Raw genomic sequence first — 19994 nt, forward strand, 5'->3', positions numbered from 1 at the left:
GGGAGGGGGGTGGGGGAGGGAAGGAGTGGGAGTTTGGGGTTCGCAGATGCAAACTATTATATACAGAGGATATAATAAGCAAACCAGATATGGCCCTGGGATGCCGCAGCCTAGTGGGACGACGAATCATTGTTTAACGTGGGGCGTGGCCATCACTGTCCTTGAAAACGACCTATTCAGTGTAGACGGGGCGTCAGGGAAGGCGGTCTCTCTGAGAAACGGCTGAGTAGGAATTTGCCAGATTAAGGAGGAAAGATAACAGGTGCCCACGTGGAGAAGCGGGTGGAGCTTGGCTCCTGAGAGACTGGGAGCACATAATGGTGGGGGCAGTATCAGGCCGAAGCCAGGTGCTTCGTGACTGTGGGTGGGCAGTGGGCATCATCCTGACGCACTGTGGTCTCTTTGAAAGGCCACGCTGGCTGCCTGAGCAGACAGGACAGGAGGGGAGCGGGGCTGGAAGTGAGGACACTCCCCAAGGACCATGCAGCATCCAGGCAGGATGGCCGGGGCCTGGGTGGTGTGTGAGGAGAGGGCAGGGGGCGCAGGTTTTAGATCTACTTGAAGATCACATTGATAGGATTTGATGATGAAACCAAAGTAAGGGGCGGAGGGAGGTTTAAAATGACCCGCACACAGTAAAGACAGGGCATCACCCACAACTATGCACCGCAGAAACAGGGATGAACCTCACGCACAGTGTTGAAGGAAAGAGCCCGAAGACAAGCAGACACAGAAGACACCTCCCGGCAGCTCCCACCTCCTCCTGTCTCTGAAGCTGCTGGGTGCCCGGCACCGCCTATCTGGTGGCATCTTACAACCCTAAGGTCATCTGCCTTTCAAAATCACGCCCGAGAGAACCCACATGGAAGATCAAAGCCCAAGGTTTGAACAGTAAGAGACAACGGACCCGTGAAGAGATTTCTGTGGAACTCCTTGGAGGTTCCAGGAACCACTCGGAACAGGACACAAATGGAACATCCTTTCTGAGCATTATATTCAATGCAGCATAATCTGAACATTCTGACTACAGATTGAGGGAAGTGAAAACCAGAATTCATACATTTTTCTGTAAAGATGGATATGCTCGGTGTGAATATAAGATGAAAGACCCTCCGTGCCACGCAAACCGTGAGAAATATTACTTTAAATTTGCTGCTTGTTTTATGCCCTTTGTATCACACATTTTTTAGCTGCTGGTATTGAAATCAAAATAGATTTTCTGGCCCCAAAGCAGAAAGCTTCTCATAGTCGGGAAAACAAATGCCAGCCTTTTGGATTGTCTGAAAGCTAGAATTAGTTTGAATAAGGAGCCTAAGTCTTTCAGCTGAGGAAGCGGCTTTGAATGTGGGAGGTCGTCTGAGGACAGGATCTGAGAATTTCCTCTAAAAGTGTCTGGCAAGAAGCGGGGAGAAAACCAACAGGAAACAAAATATGGCCCAGGGAGCTGGTGTGCACTGTGGTGGCTAAATTTGGTGATTCCCTTTGTCGACGAAAAATCAAATAACAATCAAGCTAAGAAGAAAGAAAAGAGAATTTTATTCGAGCCAAACTGAGGATTATAACCTGGGAAACAGATTCTCAGAAGCTCTGAGAACTGCTCCATTGATCGGGAATTAAAGATGCAGTTTTATACATTTCTGAGACAAAGAAACTGTGTATCATATTGACAGGTTAGCATTGTATCCATAGTTCAATCAACAAAGTTTCTTTTTTCTTTTTTTCAATTATGCATGTACAGACAAGCCTTTGGTCAATGCGGCCCCTTGAACCCTTGTATGAGATGAAAAAGAAACATATTAATCATAGAATTACAATATTACAGTGCTGGCCTCTGAAGAAAGGGGCCAACTTTTTCTCACAGGTTGATTTCATCCTCCGGCTCTGAGGAGGTCTGGTTAATGTATAATGTAGATGCACATCGCACACTGGGAAAAGCCTGCCCAAAGGGCGCATGTCATTTGTCTTCTTTTTTCTTCTTTCTGTCTTAGTTTGATTGTCCTGCCACAGAATATCAATGATTTTCCTCATCACCTTCGAAGGTAAATGAGAGGATAGTGTTTAAGCAGAGTTGTTTTGTTTGTTCTGACAGTTCCCACGCTGAGTCATGAACTTTCTCACCTCAGTCCCACGAAGGGGAAAACGATCTTTGTTAGGGCAGGAGAGACATGTTGCTTCATCTGCCTTAGATGCGGTATTACACTGACCATTTTCAGATTTTGATGCATTTGTTTCATTCTTCAATATTTACTCTCAGGGAAAAGAGAAAAGCAAGACTGTAAATCCTCGAAGAGAAGACCGGAAGATTTCACAAGTCGGAGAGAGAAAACCATACCATGACCCCATTTTACTACAGAGCATATGCCACCACAGGCTTGAAGCTGCACTTGCTGGCAATGAGAAGTCCGTGCACCGCAACGAAGAGTAGCCCCCGCTCGCTGCAACTAGAGAAAGCCCGCGTGCAGCAATGAAGACCGAACGCAGCCAAAAATAAATAAAAAATTTTATAAATAAATAAATAAAACCAAAAAATGAAGAGTACACTACCCAAAGGTATGCAGACATAAGTGAAAGCACCGGGACACAGAGATGTTCACATTTCTCCTTCTTCAGCAGTTTCACAATGGTAAGAATAGAAGATCTGTGGACAGCATGTCCTTAGTTAACAGCCATACATTGAACACCTCCTGTGCACTCCTGTGGTTTAGAGTTCGGCAAAGAAAAGAGACAGTCTGACCCTTAGGAGTTTAACATCTGGTGCAGAGAATCTCAACCCTATCAAACCCAACACTCCTTAAAACAAATATTTTGTAATGCCACCATCACAATTCTGATATAAAATCCATAAGTGGTTTACCTACAAATTCAAAAAACCATTATAATGCCCTAATTGTAAATTATAACATAGATTTATAATATAAATTATAAAATATGTATTTTAGTTATAAAATATAAACAAAAAGAAGGTTGTAATTTTCTTAATGTAGTTCAGTGTGTAGCTACTACAGAAATAATCAGTTGCTATGCCTTAAAATAGCACCTGCCGATCATTGTGATAATCAAAACTTCCAGAAATTTTCTAAAATGCCACCAAGAGCTGTTCTGCCTTCCCTAAAAATCACTAATCATTTAAGAGAGGAAAAGGAAACTGTTTGCTACATATTTAAAAGGTGGTATCTACTTCTGATATTTCAAGAATCATGCTTGAGCTTATGTATTTTTATTCTAATTAGGACAAGACTAGACAAGAACAGCATTTTCAAGTAACACCCTGTTAAGGGCTCATTGTGTCCCCACAAAATCCGTATGTTGATGCCTTAACTGCTCTACCTGAGAATGTGACTGTATTTGGAGACGGTGCCTTTAAAGAGGTAATTAAGTTAAAGCGAGGTCATATTACAACTAGTGTCCTTACAAGAAGAAGATTCGGACACAGAAAACACGGCGGAGGGACAACCATGTGCAGGCACAGTGAGAAGGCAGCCGTCTGCAAGCCCAGGAGAGAGGCTTCGAAAGAAACTAAACTGCTGGCAGCTTGACCTTGGACTTCAGCCTCCGGAATTGGAGACAATACATTTCTGTCATTTGAGCCACTCAGTCTGTGGTATTCTGTTATGGCAGCCCTAGCAAACAAATCCACACCCCTAGGTGGGACTTGGGAGGGTACAGCAGCCCTGGGTGCCCTGCCCAGAACTGGTACAAGGAAGCAGGAAGAAGAAGAGGATGGAGAAGGAGCGCTTGAGCAGAAGGGCTGAATAGCTTTTGTGTCGAAGGAACTGCATTGCCTGCTCGCTGAATTTAGCACCGTGTGCAACATTTGGAAAAAGAGAGGCACAGTCCTCATAGAGAAGTCTGTTAACAATCATCTCTCTGCCAACGCAGTAAAAGAGAGCAGTTGTGAGCAAAAACCCAATTCTCAATTGCATTCTCAAAATGTGGTATATGCAAAAATGCATAAGGGCAATTGTGCAAGTAAGTGTCTGGTATGTGCATGGGTAGCAAAAGTTTGCTCCAACAAAATGGGGACAAAATTACTCTTATTGAATAAATTAATGAGGATCCATCTGTAAAGACCTGTTTTTCATTTCTGCGTTCTGTTCTACCACATGTTCATTTCCACGCGCACGTCTGATGTCACTCAGACCCACCAGATTGCCGCTGCATCCTGTGTCTCTTCACCATCACTGCCGAGTCACAACAGAGCTGAGTTTACAAATGAAAAGAATTTTTTTCTTACAGTCAGCTTTCCTATGAATCCTCACTCCTTGCTTCCGTATTACTGACACGGCAGCAATGTCTTCCCTAATATGTAAAAAGTCCACACCAGCCACCTTCCAAGGGAAGGTGTGGAGAAGTAAGGGGAGCGGAGCGGATGGGACGCATCCCTCCTTACGGGGGAAATAGCACACAAACAGGAAGAGCGTGGATGCCACGTGAACTGTACAGAGGAAATGTCTTCTCCCTGGCGCTAATTTGTTTATATTTAGTAAGGCTTTATTATGTTGTGGACTTTGCTAAATACTTCAGAAATACCAAAGAAGTGTAAAAGGACTCTTGTCCCCAAGAAATGATCATCTACCTGGAAAGACAGCACGAGCGTATGAAGCAGTCATCTAGAGGGCGGTTAGGGGCTGAAGTCTGAGATGCTGAGCAGGACCTGCCCTGCCTGGGGCACCCGAGGTCAGTCCTCAAGCCCGAGCCAGCTCCTTCTTTCAGTAAGAACACAGAGCAGGAGCACACCCAGGTCCCTTCGTACCTACAGAGCATTGAGGTGACACCTGTCAGAGTCAAATACATCATCAGCCAGCACAGAGCATCGCTATTGCTCTGGTATTATCTCGGCTTTGTTAACGGTATTTGTGTCTGTGTATTTTATTAATTGTCTTTTATTAATGAGTAATATTGTGTGTGGAGGGCAGTGGGGAGATTGAGGCAGCTTCCACGGGAAAGACCCCCCCAAGCCGTGAGTAGAGGCAATGGGTAAATAGCTTCCCAGCCTGGTTTCCGGTTCCCATAGACACGACCAAAACTATGTTCAAAACGCAAATGTTTAGGAGAAAACTGCATAGTTTAGGGAGGAGGGAAAGCTAAGAAAGAAAGAAAAGAAGAGTCTCCAAGAGTCGATCGATTTCATGAGATCTCTTTTACTGGGGTAACTGGAGTCTCCCAAGGTCTTGCCAGCCTTTCATCTGGATGGGCCATACAAGTTACGGCTCAGAGTAAACTGCTCCCAGCCTGCTCTTGTAAGCCACCTTGGCCCCCTGGAAAGCCCCTGAAGCATCTCTGAGGTGCTGGTGTGGCTCCGCCTGCAGAGCAGCCCTTCGTTCATCCTCCGCGGCCCTCACCGGCAGCATCGGGGCTGGGCCCTCGTGGAATCTGCACTGTCTCCCAAGGAGGGAACCCTGGGGCCTTTACAGCCTGGAGTCTTCACTGCACCACAGTAAGTCGCGTTGCTCCAGGTAACAGGCAGACAGATCCTTTTCCCTCTCTGGGTCACACTTTTTCGGCTGAGTATAAACACAGAGCTGCCGTGCCCCGGTGTCGCGCAGTCCTCTCTCTGCCAGCTCGACAGGCGTCCAGCACGCAGGGCTGGAGAGACACAGCCACGTTAACAGCTGGCACTTACAGAGCACGTGATCCATGCCACGCACTGCTTGAAGTGGGCTACACAGATCAACTTAAAACCCCCCTGAGAGGCATGCAACTGCCAACACCCCCAGTTGTGAAAGGAGATGGAGCGGCTTGTCCAAGATTGTCACCAGCCACTAGGCAGTAGAGCTGGGGGACCTGACCCCAGGCAGGTCCTCTGGCCGCAGAATCTGCGCTCTGATCCATCAGGCTTCCCGCATCCTTCCATCCTTCCCTGAGGCTTCGCGGACACCACTCTCCTCCAGACAAATCCCCGATGAGAATACATTTCCTGGGAGTTGGCTCAAGCTGGGGCCCCTGCTCCATTAGCATCTTGCAAAGTTTATTTTTCCCATCACAGTTTAAAAGCAGGTCTCCCGTGCTCGCTTCAGCAGCACTTATACTAAAATGGAAATGATACAGAGAAGATTAGCATGGCCCCTGCGCAAAGATGACGCACAAATTTATGAAGCGTGGCATATTTTTGTTCCGATGTTTTCTTAGGTCAGTCTCCCAAGACAATAGAAATAAAAACAAAAAATAAACAAATGGGACCTAATCAAACTTAAAAGATTTTGCACAGCAAAGGAAACCATAAAAAAAAAAATGAAAAGACAACCTACGGAATGGGAGAAAGTATTTGCAAATGATGCGACCAACAAGGGCTTAATCTCCAAAATATACAAACAGTTCATACAACTCAACAGCAGAAAAACAAACAGCCCTATCCAAAAATGGGCAGAAGACCTTCACAGACATTTCTCCAAAGAAAACATACAGATGGCCAGTAGGCACATGAAAAGATGCTCAACAACACTAATTATTAGAGAAATTCAAATCAAAACTACAATGAGGTACCACTTCACACCAGTCAGAATGGTCATCATTAGAAAGTCTACAAATAACAAAATGCTGGAGGGGGTCTAGAGAAAAGGGAACCCTCCTACACTGTTGGTGGGAATGTAAGTTGGTGCAGCCACTATGGAGAACAGTATGGAGGTTCCTTAAAAAACTAAAAATAGAAGTACCATACAACCCAGCAATCCCACTCCTGGGCATATACCAGGGGAAAACTATAATTCAAAAAGATACATCACCCCTATGTTCATAGCTGCACTATTTATAATAGTGAAGACATGGAAGCAATGTAAGTGTCCATCAACAGATGAGTGGATAAAGAAGATGTGATATATACAGAGAGAGAGATATAGATATATACACACATACAATGGAATATTACTCAGCCATAAAAAAGAATGAAATAATGCCATTTGCAGCAACATGGATGAAACTAGGGGTTATCATACTAAGTGAAGTAGGTCAGAAAGAGAAAGACAAATGCCATATATCACTTATATGTGGAATCTAAAATATGGCACAAATGAACCTCTCTACAAAACAGAAACAGACTCACAGGTGTAGAGAACAGACTTGTGGTTACCAAGAGGGAGGGGGGAGGGAGAGGGATGGACTGGGAGTTTGGGGTTAGCAGATGCAAACTATTACATTTAGAATGGATAAACCACAAGGTCCTAATGTAGAACACAGGGAACTATAGTCAGTATCCTATGATAAACCATAATGGAAACAGGGAACTATAGTCAATATCCTTCAATATCCTATGATAAACCATAATAGAGAATATGAAAAAAAGAATGTATATATGTGTATAACTGAGTCACTTTGCTGTACAGCAGAGATAGGCACAGCATTGTAAATCAACTATACTGCAATTAAAAAATGAGAGAGAGGGACTTCCCTGGTGGTGCAGTGGTTAAGAATCCGCCTGCCAATGCAGGGGACATGGGTTCGAGCCCTGGTCTGGGAAGATCCCACGTGCCACGGAGCAACTAAGCCCGTGTGCCCCAGCTACTGAGCCTGCATTCTAGAGCCCACAAGCCACAACTACAGAGCCCATGTGCCACAACTACTGAAGCCCGCGTGCCTAGAGCCTGTGCTCCACAACAAGAAAAGCCACCGCAGTAAGAAGGCCACACACCGCAACGAAGAGTAGCCCCTGCTCGCTGCAACTAGAGAAAGCCTGCACGCAGCAACGAAGACCCAATGCAACCAAAAAAAAAAGAATCCGCCTGCCAATGCAGGGGACACGGTTTCGAGCCCTGGTCCGGGAAGATCCCACATGCCGCAGAGCAACTAAGCCCGTGCGCCACAACTACTGAAGCCCGCACACCTAGAGCCCGTGAGCCACAACAAGAGAAGCCACCACTTGCCACAGCTAGAGAAAACCCACACGTAGCAACCAAAAATGAATAAATAAATAAATAAATAAATTTTTATAAAGAGAGAGAAAAAAAAAACAAACAAACAGGTCTCTCAAGCCCCAGTGCCGTGCATTCAGCCATTAGCTCCCACTAATAGCTTGAGCTTGATTTATATGTCATATTTCCGGCTGTTCTCTTAGCAGTGATAAATTATCACTGAAGGACAGGAGAGTCTGGAAAGGGGGACACTACCCAGAAGTTACAAATTCAGGGCTCTAAAGTGGAAAGTAGTGGGTGACAGTGGGGACTGGAGAGGCAATGACAAGGCAGAGATGAGAAGGAAGCTCAGGACTTCCCTGGCGGTCCAGTGGTTAGGCCTCCGCACTTTCACTGCAGAGGGCCTGGGTTCAATCCCTGGTCGGGGAACTAAGATCCCACAAGCCAAGTGGTACAGCCAAAAAAAAAAAAAAAAAGAAAAGGAAGCTGGACAAATAACAAATGTTAATGAGGATATGAAGGAAAGGGAACCCTCCTGCACTGTTGGGGGGGAATGTAAGTTGGTGCAGCCACAGTGGAGAACAGTATGGAGGTTTTTCAAAAAACTAAAAATAGAAAGATGACCCGGCAATTCATTCCTGGGGATATATCCGAAAAAAACAAAAACACTAATCCAAAAAGATACATGCACCCCAATGTTCATAGCAGCAGAATTTACAATAGCCAAGACATGGAAGCAACCTAAATGTCCATTGACAGATGAATGGATAAAGAAGATGTGGTACATATATACAATGGAATATTACTCAGCCATGAAAAAGAATGAAAATTTGCCCTTTTGCAGCAACATGGATGGACTTGGAAGGCATTATGCTAAGTGAAATAAGTCAGACAGAGAAAGAAAAACATTGTATATCATTTATATGTGGAATCTAAAAAAATACAACAAACTAGTGAATATAACAAAAAGACGTACTCACAGATATTGAGAACAAACTAGTGGTTACCACTGTGGAGAGAGAAGCGGGGAAGGGCAACATAGGGGTACGGGAGTAAGAGGTGCTAACTATTTGGTATAAAATAAGCTACAAGGACATAATTGTACAGCCCAGGGACTATAGCCAATATTTTATAATAACTATAAATGGAGTATAACCTTTAAAAATTGTGAATCACTATATTGTACACTTGTAACATATTCAATATAATATTGTACATCAACTATACTTCAATTAAAAAAAAAAGGAAATGGAAGCTGGAGAGATGACAAAACAACCATCCTCAACTTAGTTTCTACCTTTGGCCGCTGAACTAGTGCTTGCTATGATGCTACAGTGAAACCTGGGTTCTGTAACTATTACCCAAATCCCTAGGCATTAAAGGAAAACAGTCTGCCTAGTTCCTATCTCTGCCAGCCCTCAAAATGTACCTTTTCCTCCCCAAGCCAATATCAACGGCACCTAATCGAGAGTTCACAATTTCACGTGGAATAATTTGTGAGCGCTGGGTCTCAAATGGATATCAGGTGCAGCTAACACGCATCATAAAATCTCAAGGGCTTGCCAACTAGAGGTGTAACCTATAAACACACTGGTTCTAATAGCAATTCGTTCTGTGACAGACACTGCATGATGAAAGCATCTCACAGAATAAAAGAGCTTCTGTTTGCACAGAATACCATGGCAACTGGCAATTGCACCCCAACAGAAACATTAGGATAAAAGCAATCCAACAGAGATTTGGAAGAATCAGAACTTCCCTGAGAGCCTGGTCAGTTGGAGGGTTTGCTCCTGATTGACCTGTGAGGCCCAAGAAGCAAAAGCTGGGCAGTGACTTGGGCAGGGACCTCACAGGAGATGGCAGGAAGCTGTCACCTGGGGGAGAGAGAAGTAAGAGCCCAGGGTCTCGAAAACCACCACATCCTCTGCAGCAGTCAAGGCAGCTGGAGAGATGGAGGTGGTAGCCGTGAGACCGTGGGTAAGGGGCAGGTCATCCCTCTCATTCCCCGCCCTGCAAACACTTCTATCTCTCGCTGCTATTCCACTGGCCAAGGCCACACTGAGTCAGCTCGTGAACCTGGTACCTTGCAGCAGGCCTCCTGGTGTGACATCCCACCTGACCATTCAGATCCACTCTCTGGGCAAGCTCTTCTTCTTGCATTTGGACAAAAACTCTTACAGTCACCCTCAGATATCAAAAAGCCTCCAGCAATGTTAAGTCATTAAAAATTTGTTTCGATTCAGGGACGACTATATCCAGCCTGGTGCAACAAGTTAAAATGTCAATCTTCATTCAGAGTTAACATCTTCTCTCTCAGCTAAGGCCTAACATGGCCAAGTGGACCTGGGGCTTCTCTCTCCTTGGCCTCTCATTCCCACACCTGGGCACCCACTCACTCAGGTGCCTCTGGGTCCCCAGGAGCTGAATCGCAGCCCAAATTCTCCAGATATGTGAGTAATGGATTGAGATCATTACTGGTTTCTGACCACCTACACCTTTCATTGACTTGACCAATTCATTAAAATATCCATTTGACTTTTTGATTTAATAAAAATTTACAGGATAACACTGTGCTAGATACTGCATAAGACACACTCCCTGCCATCCAGAAACTTTGCCTCTAGTTCTGATGAGAAAACATGTACACAAATAACTAGACCACAAGGCCGTGTAGACTATGGCCCTATTGGTCATGAGCACAGTAAGTGCTACAAGAAATTAGCAAAGGAAACTATCCTTTCCAACATGGCTCATTGGAGAAGACTTTACGAGGAAGTGGGATGTGAATTTGAAACATGAATGCTGTGTAATAATAATAGCTCAATATGGTGTTTTACATGGATATTACTCCTTAATCCCTTCAACAACCTTGTGAAGGGGGTACTATTATTATCTGTAGTTACCACTGAGAAAATTAAAGCCTGGTGATAATCAAGTAATTTGTCTAAGTTCTCATAGCTGGGAAGTGAAGGATCAGGGATTCGAACCAACATTGTCCATTTCTGAACCCTGGAGAGAACTTTCCAAACTGGGAGGTGGAGGTGGAATAACAGACAAAGGAATGAAGTGAGGAAAGGAGAAAGATGGCCCAGGTGTGGCTAATCTGATACTTGACCAAAGGAGTCATCTCAGCAGGAGCGTGGAAGATGGTCTCGGGGTTAGACAGGGCGGTGGACTCCACCATCTCCACTCTAAGAAGAGCAGCCTTTAAGAACTCTAGGGCTTCCCTGGTGGCACAGTGGTTAAGAATCCGCCTGCCAACGCAGGGAACACGGGTTCGAGCCCTGGTCCGGGAAGATCCCACATGCAGCAGAGCAACTAAGCCCATGCACCACAACTAATGAACCTGCAAGCCACAACTACTGAAGCCTGCGTGCCTAGAGCCCGTGCTCTGCAACAAGAGAAGCCACTGCAGTGAGGAGCCCACACAGCGCAACAAAGAGTAGCCCCTGCTCGCCGCAGCTAGAGAAAGCCCACGCGCAGCAACGAAGACACAACACAGCCAAAAATAAGTATAAATAAATTTTTTTTTAATTGTATAAAAAAAAAAAAAAACTCTAACCGAAGAGTGTGTCTGGAAGACGTGTGTCCCATTTGCGAGCTCCCAGCTCCCCTGGTGCTGGCCACATGACAAGATTTTCCTGAGCTGCTGCCTGGGTTTACTTCTTTATTTCCTGTGGCAGCAGGATTTGATCTGCCAGCCCTGTACAGGAGGGTCTCTATCTGCACAGTCCTGTGTTCATGCACCTGGCAGCTCATGCTGGTTCTGTCCCTTTTCCTCAACCCAGATAAAGAAAAATGCCAATCAGAAGTGTCCAGTAGGGCAGGCTGCTTTGGTTTAATCTTCTGGTGTGTTTAGAGGGTAGGATTTGGGGGGGGAGACATGAGCGATACAGGAAAGAATAGACTCAGACTAGGGAATTCAACAGCGGGATGACCTAGAGGGTGGATCCGTCAAAACTAAGAAAAATCAATTCATCTGCCCAAAGCCAGTCACGATTTTCAGTGAGTTCTCAGGAAGTGTGACATAAACTGCCATTTAGCCACAAAAAGCCTTTTTTATTTTTTAAAAAAAGTCTGTATTACCTATTGTTATGTTTGGTGATTTATAGAGTTACTTCGTTGTGAAATGATGAGACTAGTGATTTTTCTTTCAAGGTCAGCAGTTCTCTTGCTGCTCCTTCATCTCCTACGTGACCATCTCTCCCCTGGTCTGGGCTCACGTGCTTTAATCCACAAACACAGTCACGTTTGTCACCAAGGGTTTGCATTTACTAGGCTCCCTAGCTACTACTTTTTTCTCCAAATTAAAAAGAGACAAATAAAATGGTAAGTGCAACCCTTGCCAGCTACAGGAGAGTGAGCTAGAACTTCAAAACTGGGGGTGTCCCGGTGACTGCTGGGTCTGGCCCTGTGTTGTAATGCCTATAAGGGTTCCTGTCAATGAGGTCCAGGAGGAAATTCCAAACGCATCAGGCAATACAATAATTTATACTTTCCATGTGGTTTTCCCCGTTTCTCAGAATAGGTATGGTCTCAGGTTTTGGATTCTCTTTTCAGGCATGTTTTTTTGATATAGTAACGTTTGAAACCTTGCTTTTCATCTCCAAGAAGAGCAGCAAATGTGCATGAAATGCCTCTCTAGGAGTTGCAGAGTGGTGTGCTGATAAGCTCTGTAGTAAAGAATTGCACTCAATTTTGTTCCTCCTGGAAGTCCCGATAATTTTCTTCTTGTAATAGCTATTGTCATCTTGTAGAACATGCTAGGAAGCACTGTTATACATGAAAGTGAAGGCATGCAGCATTTGGACCATTAGACTGGATTATAATAAAAGTCTTTTCATTGGACAGGAAGAAAAATAATGGATAGTGCATAAGAATAAGTGTTTTTTTCATGCGGCACCTGTAAATTAACTGCATATCCTGAATATAAACTGTTGCTATGAATTTTAAGATGCCTGAGATAAAAATAAAATAAATAAACCAGAGCTTATCAATTCAAGTCTCATTTTCATGCTATTTCCCACAGAAATACACTCTAGGCTTCCAGAAAAATCTCTGGACTTTTCAAATGAACATTCTGAATGTAGCCGAGCTCCATGCCCTGGCTCCTTATTTCACCTGTTTAAATAGGTATGACCCACTGAAAACTGCAGAGATGCAGTTATGTGCCAGGAAAGTACAATTGCAGACATTTTTTTCCTGGAAACTGGGATGGAGCCCTCCAGTGGCTAATTTAATCAAGCAATGATTCCCTACCTAAGCAGAAAAGCATGCAATGAAGCAGCTTCACTGCAGCTGTAGCCATGACAAGGTGCTTTGAGTCTAAGAGACCTAGGAATAAACAGCCTGTGACAAATACACATTTCCCTGGGAAGAGGAAATAAAGCCTGAGGACAGAAGGAACAGAGTTTACCTCCTTACTTTGTGGGTGGCCTCTGAAGCCATTCTCATCAATTTCATGGTGGTGATTTACCAAAGGGAAAGGCCCGGAATTCGGTGCCGCGTCAACAGTGAGAGAATATTTGTGCCTAAAAAATGGAAAACCACCTATTTCCATGACTCAAATGTCCCAAACGTTAAACAAAAAAGAATTTTCCATTTATCCGGAAATAATTTATCTGGCAGGTGCTATAGGTTGAATGATTGTGTCCCCCGCAAATTCATATGTTAAAAATCTAACGCCCATTGTGATGGTGTGAGGAGGTGGTGCCTTTGGGAGGTGATGAGGTCATGAGGGCAGAGCCCTTTTGAGGGAATTAGTGCCCTTACGAAAGCGACCCCACAGAGCTCCCTCGCCCTTACTGCCGATGCGGGTACAGGTACAGTGAAAAGACAGCCGTCAGCTAGGAGGAAGGTCCTCAGCAGACACGGAATCTACCAGCACCATGATCTCAGACTCACAGCCTCCAGAACTACAGGAATAAACGTCTGTTGTGTATAAACCACCAGTTCGTGGGCTTTTGTTATAGCAGCCCTAACGGACTAAGGCAGACGTTGGTACCGAGAGTAGGATGCCACTGTAACAAATGCATAAAAATGTGGAAGGCGCTTTGGATGGGGTAATGGTGAGAGGCTGGAAGGGCTTTGAGGTTCCTGCTGGAAGAAGCCCAGTTGCCACGAACAGACCACGAAGGGCGATTCTGGTCAGAGACCAGAAAGAAAAGAATAGACTTCTAGAGAAGGCCTCAGTGTTTTAGAGAATACCTAAGGAATCCTGAACAGAGTCTCGGTGGGAATATGGACAACGAAGCCCATTCTGATGAGATCACAGATGGAAATGACAAACAGATGAGTGAGTGATGGAGGAGAGGCCAACCTTGTTACAAAGTAGCAATGAGCTTAGAGGAATTATGCTCACCTTGGAGGGTTCTGTGGAAGGTACGGCTTTCGAGGGGTGAAACTGGATATTTGGCTGAGAAAATTTCAAAGTGTCAGAGAAATTGCCTGATGCCTCTTGGGTGCTTATAATAAAATGCAAGAAGAGAGACATGACAAAGATGGAATTGTTAATCAATTATTGTGAGAATCAGGCCTGCCCCTCCCATCACAGGCCCTGAGAGCAAGGGCCTGGGGACAACCGATTTCAAAGGAGGGGCTCTGCCCCATCCCCTGCACTCCATCGCCCCCTGGTGGAGCAAAGCTGTGGGGACGTAGCTGCCTGACTTCAAAGGATGCCCCCAAGAGCCTCAGGTCCAGGCAGAGAACCGCGGGGGGAGTGGGGTCCCTGTCGAGAGCCCCCGCTAGGGCCACGCCCAGCGGGACAGCAGAGGGGAGCCAGTGGACTCAGCTGTGGTGTGAGAGAGAGCCACATGCCTGGTCTCCCACCTGGCAAAGCCCCCGGGGCAGGCCCTCTAGAGCCCTCCAAAGGGGGGCTCCAGAATCCCCATCCCAGTGTGTCTGGAAGGCAGAACCTCCGCGAGGTGGGCCAGAGGCCAGAACACCGAGCCCAAGGTTATTCCTGAACCTTGAGGTGTGATCCGCCCTTGCCCTGTTGGATTTTGGAGGTGCTGGGCACTCTGTCCTTCCTCTGTCTGCACTATGCCTGCCTCACCACTGTGTTTTGGAACCAGAGATTCACGGCTGGAGAGGAATTGGAGTCTCAGCCACATCTGCTTTCGATGGTGTTTAGAGGAGACTTTGGACTGAGACTTTTGAGTTGATGACATACCAGAAGGACATGAACTTGCTGGGGGGGGGGGGCAAAGGCAAAACAAACCAAGACAGCGGGCCTCAGTTTATCCAAGATACAGCTCAAAACCTGAAAGTAATAACAGGAAAAAAAATACTGTTCTGAACTTGACCTATTGAACGCCACTCCTCATCAAGGAACAGAAAGGGCCCGCTGTCCTGCCTGCCGAGAAGCACCGGAGGGTCTGCTCACGCATCCGCGGCACAACGCAAACACCACTTCCCACCTGACTTTCCACATCTCCCCGTCTTGGCTCTTCCCAAGGATGCCTTCTCTCCTCTCTGGTCTCAGAGCTTCCGTGGACCACCCTGATAACCAATACGTTCCTGGTTCAATCCAGCCTGTGGACCCTCTTCCCCAAAACTGTCCTTGGGTGCAGTGGCTGCCCACACTCGCTAAAAGTGTGTGAGCTGCACGACCTCGAAATCTCACCTCCTTCCTAACGGAAGTGCTCCTGATACGTCTGTGTGGGGTGGACTGCCATCGGCTGTAAGTAGGATGGTACCCAGTGCCTAGGTCATTTGGGGGTCATCTGGATGTGCTTAGGAAATCACAGAAACCGGTTCTCAGTGTCTTACACATGAGTGACCCCTAATATTTGTTAAATGATTGCCTGGATGGATAGGTGAATGGTTGAAAGTGTGGTTGTGTTAGACATCAATTTCATTCCTAATTTTTAGGTAATGCATTTTTCATGTTCATTGTGACACGTATATATGGCTTCTACAGTTAAAATGAAAGAAAAGGAGCACTTGGTGTCCCCTCTGTGTGATCATCTTTTATGTGGATACCTATGTTGGGGAGGATAAAGCTAGCTACTGTAACAAGTGAGTTAATGTAATAAACATTTATTTCTTGCTCATGAAGCAGTCCAGTCAATTCAGCTGTGCTTAGCTGTCAGTGGCTTTCCTCCCATGATGACTGAGGCATCCAGGTTCTTCTACCTTGCGGCTCTGCCATCCCCTGGGGCCTCAGGGCCCTCTTCAGCCACCCAGCAGGGGAAGAGTAAGTGGAGAAGGCACACATGCTTCCTGAGAAAACCTGGCCTGGACGTGACACGCATCTCTCCTGCCTACAGTCCATCAGCAACACTGCGTCACTGGACACACCGGGATGCAGGGAGGACTGGGAAACAGTCCCTGGCTGGACCACCGCCTCCTTCCTAGTACAAACTCACGCTAAGGAAAGGTGAGAGGGCTTCTCTGGTGGCGCAGTGGTTAAGAATCCGCCTGCCAACGCAGGGGACGCGAGTTCGAGCCCTGGTCCGGGAAGGTCCCACATGCTGCGGAGCAACTAAGCCCGTGCGCCACAACTACTGAGCCTGTGTGCCACAGCTACTGAAGCCTGTGCGCCTAGAGCCCGTGCTCCGCAACAAGAGAAACCACCGCAGTGAGAAGCCCGCGCACCACAACCAAGAGTAGCCCCCGCTCGCCGCAACTAGAGAAAGCCCGAGTGCAGCAACAAAGACCCAACACAGCCAAAAATAAATAAATAAATTTATGTTTTAAAAAAAGTGAGCACAAACTTTTGGTCAATAGCTACCATCTTTGCTGTTTAACTTCAAAAGAAATACAAAACAATTAGCAAAGATTATTATTATTATTTTATTTATTTATTTATGGCTGTGTTGGGTCTTCGTTTCTGTGCGAGGGCTTTCTCTAGTTGCGGCGAGCAGGGGCCACTCTTCATCGCGGTGCGCGGGCCTCTCACTATCGCGGCCTCTCTTGTTGCGGAGCACAGGCTCCAGACGCGCAGGCTCAGTAGTTGTGGCTCACGGGCCTAGTTGCTCCGCGGCATGTGGGATCCTCCCAGACCAGGGCTCGAAGCCGTGTTCCCTGCATTAGCAGGCAGATTCTCAACCACTGCGCCAGCAGGGAAGCCCGCAAAGATTATTTTTAACGAGAATGCCCAATGCTGTTTTGAAAAGAGCACTCTCACGTACTACTTCTAAATGACAAAACGTTTTTGCTCTAATTTCAAACTGCTTTATTTAGAAAGCAATTTGCAATATGTGTTATGACTCTTAAGTTTTTCATGTCTTGGGATCTAGCGATCCTTCTGAGGATCCACACTAAGATAATATTCCAAAATGTAAGATGTTGAACATAGAGTTATGCATAGCAACAAAATGTTAGGAAAAATAGTGAAAACTTATTACTAAGAGAAAAGTTCATTATCTTATTAAACATTTGTCCAATGGCATATTTATGTAGCCATTGAAATATTTATGAAGTATTAATGTTTTTTATGAAGCTTTATTTTTTTAGAACAAGTTATAAAATTTTAAGAGCAGTACTATCTCAATTATTTAAAAAAAGAAACAAGTAGGAAATACTGACTATACTAAATCTTAGCTGAGGCTGCTTCTAGGTGGTGGGATATGATAATTTCTGTATTTTTCCATACTATTCAGACTTTCTAAAATTAATGTATATTACAACTTTATATTCAGAAATTAAAAAATAAAATTGGAGGGTAAGGAGAATGACCTCATCCGAGCCAGATATTACTCAGCAGAATTTGGTTGCATCCTTGCAGTAACTGCTCCCCAAGCTCCCATCTCCTGTTTCCTTGGCTGTTTTCCTCATTCTTGGTCTTGGCTACTGCTTTTGATGTCCCCCCCCCGCCCCCCCGTAACATAACCAGGTGAAGTCCTTGTTTCAACTGAGCTTGGTCCCCTAATCTAGTACTAATCAGTACTGCCCTTTGCTGCTGTGTCATTTGTCATTTCCTGGTAATAACACTACTTGCTCAGAATTTTAGGTCTGATCAACTCTGTGATCTTCTAAGAATAAAATGATTAGAGCAGTTCTTTGAAGGAGGCTGATCTGGAGCAAGACATCTGGAAGACTGGAGTGTGATAAAGACAACGTGATGCTTCTACCTCTTTACGTGGATACAGGATTCTCCGTGTCTCCAGGACTCTCCAGTCGCCTGTGAGCTCTTGGAACACACCACCTGCATCGTCTTGGCTTTTCCAGTGCCTAACACAGTTCTGATCCGTAACTGGCACTTAATAAATGTTTCGAATGAGTAAATGACTAAACGGATGGAAGGAAGGGTAACTGTTTAATGGTGGTGATGGCTATTTGCTAATGGAGATCAGCCAGTCAGTTAATATTTATTGAGAACCCACGATGTGCCACTTCGTGCTCGGAGCTAGATTTCACGAAATTGTAGTAGAAAAAAAGTGGATTGGTGCATCAGCTGGACCTGTGATCCAGTGTAAATGTGAAGGCTCAGGCATCTGTGAAGCCTTTTTAAGAGGCGTTTGGATCATCCTCCTAGTGCTAACTAAAGGATAAATGGTTCCAGGGCTACTGATCTGGATTAAGCATAGCTGGACAGACCAGGCAGAGTTTAATCACTGTTTAGTTGGTAGTCTGCCAGGGTCCAGTGGTCACAGGGTCAGACCAGGCAGAGTTTAGTCACTGTTTAGTTGGTAGTTTGCTAGGGTCCAGTGGTCACAGATAGGGTCAGCATGCAGTATCAAAGATTAACTCAAGGACTTCGCTGGTGGTCCAGCGGTTAAGAATCCGCCTGCCAATGCAGGGGACACAGGTTCGAGCCCTGGTCCGGGAAGATCCCACATGCCGCGGGGCAACTAAGCCCGTGCGCCACAACTACTGAGTCCGTGTGCCTGGAGCCCGTGCTCCGCAACAAGAGAAGCCATCGCAGTGAGAAGCCATCGCAGTGAGAAGCCCGCGCACCACAACTAAGAGTAGCCCCTGCTCACTGCAACTAGAGAAAGCCCACACGCAGCAACGAAGACCCAGCGCGGCCAAAAAAAACCAAAAAAAAACCACACACACACAACAACAACAACAAAAAACTGAAGTAGATTGCATCAAGGATTTTACATTTAAAAAAAAGATGAATTCGACAGCTCATCTGCAGTCCATCAGTGTAGCAACCACCTGGGACCAGCTCTGTCTGAAGCTGCCTCTGACTTTTGATCTGGCAACTTAGACAAAAATGGACCCTTCCCACCTCTCCCTGTCCTCTGGGTTTAACACAATCACCTGGGTTTCCCTAATTAGGTCCCTCACGATCAACAGTCCCTGCAAGAAGTCCTTTCTGCCAGGACAGGCTAGGAACCTGAATGCCCTAGGGGCTCTGGGCCTTCTCAATGCTGGTGCTACCCTCCAGGGGTGGGCAGTGCCTTGTCAGGGGCTCATTCCTGATTGGTAGTGTTAATGGTTCCCACATCCAGAGCCTCATACTGCTTCAGTAGGAGTCTGGTTTCACCCCAGGACCTGGCATTCCAAGTGCATCCCGTCTTGTCTTTAATTTGCAGCAGCTCTCGTAACAAATGCAGAAAGAGGTGTTTATTCCAGAGGCCAGATGTGACGTCTATTGTCTTGAAAGCATGAAAAAGATTGGAAATAAATACTCCTTTTAAAATCTTATCTTGGATCAGGAGCTTAAAGTTAGCTGAATCCTAGAATCAATCACTCTTAAGGAATACAGAGGAATTCTGATTCCATTTTCATTGTCTTTTATTAATCCATGTTTACTAACAGTCTAACCCTAAATAGTAATCCCAGTGACTTTTAGCTCTAAAAAAGATATTCGTTTGGTAGCTACTATTTTTGCAGTGTGTGTTTTCTCAGTCTGTACTGTGATTAGCATCCTTTTCTATTTTAGCGTTTTATTGGGTCTGAGAGCCTTCAACTATGCAATCTTAAACATTTCACTGATTTTACTTGTCAATTCCCCTGTTTTCATACAGAGAATTTTCCTTCAGAAGTCCACCAGCACCATCACCAACAAAAATATCTATTTTAAAGTATGGTGGTGATAATTGTGTTACCCCAAATTTGGCAAAAAAAAAAAAAAAAAATCCAAAGAAATATTATCTTTTCCCCCAGCAAGGTCAACAATCTTATACAAATCTGTGGACACACTGTAGCTTAATTCTAGGCAGACTTTAGTTTGTCTTACTGACAAACTTTTAT

The 19994-nt window shown here is 45.3% G+C and overlaps 1 protein-coding gene and 1 non-coding gene across 3 annotated transcripts in view; both read left to right on the top strand.

Annotated features, from left to right (window-relative positions):
* LOC133097577 (uncharacterized) overlaps window positions 1-17844 on the top strand; it is a 59226-nt gene extending 41382 nt beyond the window's left edge. The window contains exon 5 of one of the 2 annotated variants that reach the window (XM_061199504.1): window positions 17792-17844. In XM_061199504.1, the coding sequence (XP_061055487.1) occupies window positions 17792-17836 (45 nt within the window). In that variant the 3' untranslated portion in view covers window positions 17837-17844. Of the gene's footprint in view, window positions 1-2254; window positions 2778-17791 lie in introns of those variants that run through there. The other variant, XM_061199503.1, reaches the window with a different exon arrangement.
* LOC133098489 (U6 spliceosomal RNA) lies at window positions 6005-6111 on the top strand. Its single transcript, XR_009702189.1, has one exon. It is a non-coding gene; the product is annotated as a U6 spliceosomal RNA (small nuclear RNA).
* Window positions 17845-19994: the final 2150 nt, after the last annotated feature.

The sequence above is a fragment of the Eubalaena glacialis genome, chromosome 9 (assembly GCF_028564815.1).
Source record: "Eubalaena glacialis isolate mEubGla1 chromosome 9, mEubGla1.1.hap2.+ XY, whole genome shotgun sequence".
Lineage (NCBI taxonomy): Eukaryota > Metazoa > Chordata > Mammalia > Artiodactyla > Balaenidae > Eubalaena > Eubalaena glacialis.